We start from the raw sequence: 6,000 nt of genomic DNA on the forward strand, positions 1-6,000 counted from the left end.
GGGAACAATAGTAGTACTATCCCGGTCCAGCCAGGATGCCTCGGACACCGGCGGTCAAACCTCAAGTCCAAAGACAAGTTTCGCATTAGAACGAGGCCCGCGGAGCCTCAGGCCGCGCAACGCGGAACCGCCCCCGGCCCGGCCGCGGTGGGCAGCGCTCGGACGCGCACCAAGGACACGGCCCCGTCCGCCAGGCCGCGCGCGAGGCCGCCCCGGCCCCGCGGCCCGTCCTGCGTCCCGGCTGCGCCCCGGGCCCCGCGGCCCCGTCCTGCGCCCCGGCTGCGCCCCGAGCCCCGCGGCCCCGTCCTGCGCCCCGGCTGCGCCCCCGGCCCCGCGGCCCCGTCCGGCTCCCCAGGGCCCCGGCGCCGGGGCCGCGGCCGACGACGCGGAGCCGCAGGGCGGGGGCCGCGCTCGCACCGCGCCGAGACCCCCGCCCGCCCGCGCCCCGGCCCCCGTGACAGCGCGGCCGGCTGAGCGCGGGGCCTGTTACCTTCCGACAGCTCCAGCTCCAGCTCGGCCAGCCGGGCCCGCACCTCCAGGGGCAGCGCCATGCCTTCCAGGCTGCGGTCCGCCATGCTCGCGACGCCCCCGCCCCAGCCGGCCTCCCTTTGTTCCAGGCCGCGGTCTCGCCGCTCCTCGCGCCCCGCGGACCCGCACCGAGCGGCGGCAGGCCGGGCGGCGGCGCAGCGCGCTCCTCCCCGGTGCCTCCTCCGCGCGGCCCCGGCACGAAGGCCTCGCGCCCGCGCCCGCGCCCCCGTCCCGCCCGGAGCGCGCCCACCGCCGCTCCACCGGGCGGCTCCGCGGCGCGCGCGTGACGGCGAAGAGCGCGCACGGGGCGGGGGCGGCGGGGGCACGCGCTCCGGGGCTGGGCCGGGCGGGGACGCGCACCGGGGACGGAGGGCGGGCCGGCGCAGCGCGCGCTCCCGGGGGCGCGGGGCTCGCACACCGGCCCAGCGGGGCCTCCCCCACCCCGGCACGGCCCTCGCCTACCCAGGCCTAAGGCAGAAAAATACCTGCTGGAGCCCCCGGCCTCGGCGTTCCGGGTCTTTGCGGGCTGAATTTTTTTTTTTTTTTTAATAAATACGTTGTGTGTTGGGGGCGGGAGGTGTAAAAGACAGCGTGGGCTGTGGAAAGAGGAGTAGGCTGGAAGTTCCTAATTCGCGTTGATGTAGGACCTGCCAGCCTGGCCCTGAGGCTACAATCAGTGCCTCTCCCTCGGCTCCGTCTCCCCACCGTGAAGGCGGCTAGAGGAGAGATGGGTCACCGAATCTCCACGTTCCCGGTCAGCCCGAGCACGCTCGCCCTGATACCCCGGCCCGTCCTCAGCCCGGGGCTCCGAGTCCTCAGCAGGTCTTCCCGCGCCCTCCCCCGAGGGCCCTACGGCTCGTCCGCCGCGCTTCTCTCTTCCGCCCCCACCGCACCAGTGTCACCTCTGGGGGCATCACCAAACCTGGGCCTCCAGTCCTGACCGTTTGGGGAGGCTAGCTCACCCCTCCGACTGTCCAACTGAATAACGTCACCCAGATGCCCCCAAACCCCGAACTCCACAAACCAGCCCCTCCTCCTGGCTTCTAATAACTTCCACCATTTTCTTAATGATCCAGGCTGGGAAGAGTCCCGGGAGTGTTTGTCTGTCTTCCTCAGTCTTCACACACCCTCTGCTTCCCTGTCCCCTCAAGGCTCTCGCGTGTCATTTTCATTCCGGACCCACTCCTCCCAGTTCAGCCCCTATCGCAGACCTCCTGGTGGCCCCACCACCACCATCTGCTTGACCCTGTGGCAGGAGGGGCCGAAGGTGGCTCCGGAAACACAGTGGCATTTATTCCCCTTTCAAAAATAGGCAATTTAATACTTCCTGCATTGTCTACTGAATACAAGTCCACCCTCTTAATGGGAGACTCCAGACCCTCCACCACTTGGCCCCTATCTGCAGTCACACCATGCGCCCCCCACAAGCTGGTTCCTGAAGACCTAGTGGCCTTCACCCTGAGTGCCCCCCTTCTCTGCCCACACGCTCCCACAGCGTCCCTAACATCAACTCCAGAAAAATCTCTCCTCCCCCTTACTGTGCTCCCACTATCTTATCTACTTGTCTCTGCCCTTATATCCTTGGCCTTTATCTTTCTCATTAGTCTGAGTGACAGCTCTGGGGACAAGGACCAAGCCTTCTTCCTCAGTGACCACTAGAGTGCTGTGGGCATTTCTTACATAGGTCTCACTGGTCTAATACAGATCAATGATGAGCTTGAAACGGGAGAACCCCAAACACCTCTGCTTTATGGAGCCAGTGGACATGGGGGGCCACACAGGTATGCTCCACCACAGTCTCTCCCCCTTTCAGGATAAACAGACCACTGAGGCAGAGAGCCCTCGAGAGGATCTGGGGCTACAGGTGAAGGCCTTAGAGAAATAAAATGCAGCAGAACCAGGATTCAAACCCCAGTCTCCAGAGCAAATCTCTGCGCTCATTTCTTCACAGTAAAGTGGGCCTGTGCATTCCACACATCGAGTGTGTCAAGTCAGTCTAGGTCCAGATGGTATCAGAATAAAATTATGTATTCTGTTTTAATTCGTGGGTGGGTCTTGATCATCCGTGTCTGATGCTGTAACTGAGGTTAGTTCCAAAGAAAACCACTATGTTACACTAAACACATCAAATGTCAACTTGGATTCCAAGCAGATGCGTCTTCATTGGGGCAGGTCTCTGTATGACTACTAAGTACACTTGGGAGAGTGTTCGTGGCATTTCCAATGTCCTGAGACACATTTTTATCTGGAAGTCCTGCCACGTCTTCAAAACACGTTATGTCTGAGATCAAACTCCGCTTGCCTCCCACCCTTACTGTGTTCTTACTCGAGAGCAGCCCCCATTTCTCCTGGTTTCCATGCTTTGAGTCATGCCCGTTGTCAAGCTTCAGTAACATCCACCCCACAGGCCCACTGCCACTGCCTAATTCAGGCACTCAGAGTCCCTACCCTGTTTTTCCCCTTCTGATCTTCCTACTGTGGCTGCCATGGGTTACAGTCCCCTTGCTCTACAATCTACAATGGTTCACTGCCTACAAACCAAAGAACTCCTTGATCTGACACTGAAGGCTTCACAGACACAAAGTTTCCTTCCCTACTTTCTATCCTGCGCTGGAGTTCTCACTTGCCTGTGGGGCATCTCCCCTTCTTGTGTCTCTTTTGCTGACGTGTGCCTCTCCTCTTCCTATTCCCCCACCCAAGTCATGGCCACACGTCGGATTTCACCCATCCAAGTCCAGGGTCAAATGTCACTTCTTCCATGAAGCCTTCCTTCCTAATCTCCCACCTGGAACTACACACCTCTCTTCCCACCTGTTCTTCCTGGGGCTTGTATTTAACATGTGCATCTTACTGGGCAGCTAGTCCACCTGTGATTCCCCCGCTGTGTTGAATGACGTATAAACAGCAGACTGTTTCTCAAAGTACAATCCAGCCTTGGAAAAGGGGAAAGACTATTTCCCTTCATCTCCTTCTGCTCCAGTCCTGGCCAGTCTCAATGAAAGTGGCGCTTAGTGAAAACCCAGTTATGCTTTGTGTGTTTCCATGTATAAAAACCCGGTTCAAGTGGATGTCAAGGTGGGCATAACAATACCCAACAGAGGTTTATTAGAATGAATTGAATACCTGCTAAGGGCTATTTGCTTCCAAAGCTCTCCGAAAGCCCTGAAATTCCATCCTCAGAGCTACATCTGTGAACTATGGTCACTTATCTTCAGAAAGCCACTGTGACATCTCATGACTGCTACTTGGGAAGAGTTAGGCATCATTAGCACTTATCAACACACTAGCATGGTTTAATTTGCGAAATAAGCCAGCTTTTACATAACAAATCCCAGAGGGTCTGAGACATGTACAAAAGCTGTAGGTGTCCAGGAGAGAAAAGCTGGAGAGGTAGCCAGCCCGAGGCCTCGGGACTGGAGGGACGCTGACACGGGACACGTGAGCTACCTCTGCTCCTCCACGGTTTTGAGTTCCACAGAGGGGCAGGGACAGAACAGTAATTGACTAATTAACCCCGTGACAGCCAGCACTGGGGGGCCTCTGTCGCTGTCTTGACTGTCTGCTGTGGGGCATTTGTTACCCCTCTGCCAACCTGCAGTACCTCACCCCTATTTTGTTCTGTCTCACCGAATTCCAAGCGAATTCTGAATGAAAACTTCATTACTCACATGTATTGGGGCTCTAGACTTGAGAAAACCTGGTTGGGGTGGAAGAGGGTAGTAAAGGGGTGCTGATTAATCAGGTAACTCGCCGGTGATGCCCCGAAGCCTTGTTGCTGATGAGAGTTGATCCTCTCACTCCTAGTCAGATTCCTGCAGAATTTGTTCATGCCGTGCTCTCTCCTATGGATCCCAGTTCCGAGAAATTTTTACCTTTTCCGAAGTGAGCAGGAAGAGCTGGTTGTCAAATACTCTGTTCGGATTCTCCGAGCACATCATAAATCCAGGGAGTGGGGGCTCACGCCCCTGTTACAACAGAACCTTCTTAAACTGGAATTTCCCTACAGAACTATGCCTGGCAATTCATGTTTTAGTTCTGTTTCATTTCGGTCTTACCATATTATCAGGAATTCAGCTTGGGTAGAGTGTTAGGTTTAAAGAAAGAGCAAAAGTGAGCAATGTGACACAGAAAGTTTGGGTTTAATGAATTAGTACTTAGAAAGCAGCGTGAACCCTTGAATGAAACTACTCTATGCATGAAAGAGATCGTTAACATTTTTGTGACATTTTTTCACATCACTATAGAATTAACTAAACAATGTGTATGTGACTGAATTCACTGAACCACACACGTGTTTGCATTTCTGTTATGGCTACTGTCTTCCTCTAGAAGTAAGAGCTATCCAACCTATTCACCTAAGAACAAGTGTACCCACAAAAGAGGAGTAAGAAGTAATCCCACAGAGGGCGTCCCTAGTGGTGCAGTGCTTAAGAATCTGCCTGCCAATGCAGGGGACATGGGTTCGAGACCTGGTCCGGGAAGATCCCACATGCCGAGGAGCAACTAAGCCCATGCACCACAACCACTTAGCCGGCGCTCTAGAGCCCGTGAGCCACAACTACTGAAGCCTACGCTCCTAGAGCCCGTGCTCTGCAACAAGAGAAGCCACCACAGTGAGAAGCCTGCACACCGCAACAAAGAGTAGCCCCTACTCGCCGCAACTAGAGGAAGCCCACATGCAGCAACAAAGACCCAATGCAGCCAAAAATAAAACAAATAAATTTATATATATAAAAAGACAGAATCCCACAGCAAAATTAGTCTAATTTTCCAGACCATAACTGGAAGTGCTGAGAATTCAACTGTGAGTCAAAGGTGTCTTGATGGAAAAACAAGTGTGTGAAATTTATCTTGGACAAATAGTCTGAGTGTCTCCTTGTATATGTAATTACAAATCAATACACAATTATCAATAATGTAATTACTTCTGATCATTTTAGTGAATTCTAATCACTCATGCTAATGGTGATGTGAATAGCACAAAACAACCAATTAGCCAAAAATTACTCCTGTTTGGTCTTAGATTGCATCATATTTTTACAGTATATTTCCTTTGCCAATTATGATTGACTACACTCTGGCTTAATTAAGGTAATGTTAAAATTAATTGTCATTCCCAGAACTCATATCAATTAATGGCTGAGACAAGTGACACATAGGTTTTTAAAAAACATTTTACCAAATATTCTAAGATATAAGACTTTATTGGATGTTAAAACATACGCTTTTGAAGTAGAAAAGAAGGGAGTGGTTGAGGACTAAAATTTTGCCATCAAAAGTCCACAAAGTGGAATAGCATCATAAAAGAAAGTTATAAAATTGACCTCATCCCTTCAAAATGGAAACATATATCAATACATAGAGAGAGAGAGTCAGGCACATTCCTGAAGGGCATCTGCTCTGCCAAGAAAAACTCCACCACAAGGTTCATAAGTGGAGTCTAAAAAATTTAATTGTGTAAAATGCAGAATC

At 53.2% G+C, this 6,000-nt stretch overlaps 1 protein-coding gene across 2 annotated transcripts in view; it reads right to left on the reverse strand.

Moving 5' to 3' along the window:
- DIP2C (disco interacting protein 2 homolog C) overlaps positions 1-1,281 on the reverse strand; it is a 362,563-nt gene extending 361,282 nt beyond the window's left edge. For both annotated transcript variants that reach the window (XM_082847813.1, XM_082847812.1), the window contains exon 1: positions 491-1,281. In XM_082847813.1, the coding sequence (XP_082703939.1) occupies positions 491-575 (85 nt within the window). In that variant the 5' untranslated portion in view covers positions 576-1,281. The remainder of the gene's footprint in view (positions 1-490) is intronic.
- Positions 1,282-6,000: the final 4,719 nt, after the last annotated feature.

Source organism: Leucopleurus acutus (assembly GCF_964270905.1).
Source record: "Leucopleurus acutus genome assembly, chromosome: 1".
NCBI lineage: Eukaryota > Metazoa > Chordata > Mammalia > Artiodactyla > Delphinidae > Leucopleurus > Leucopleurus acutus.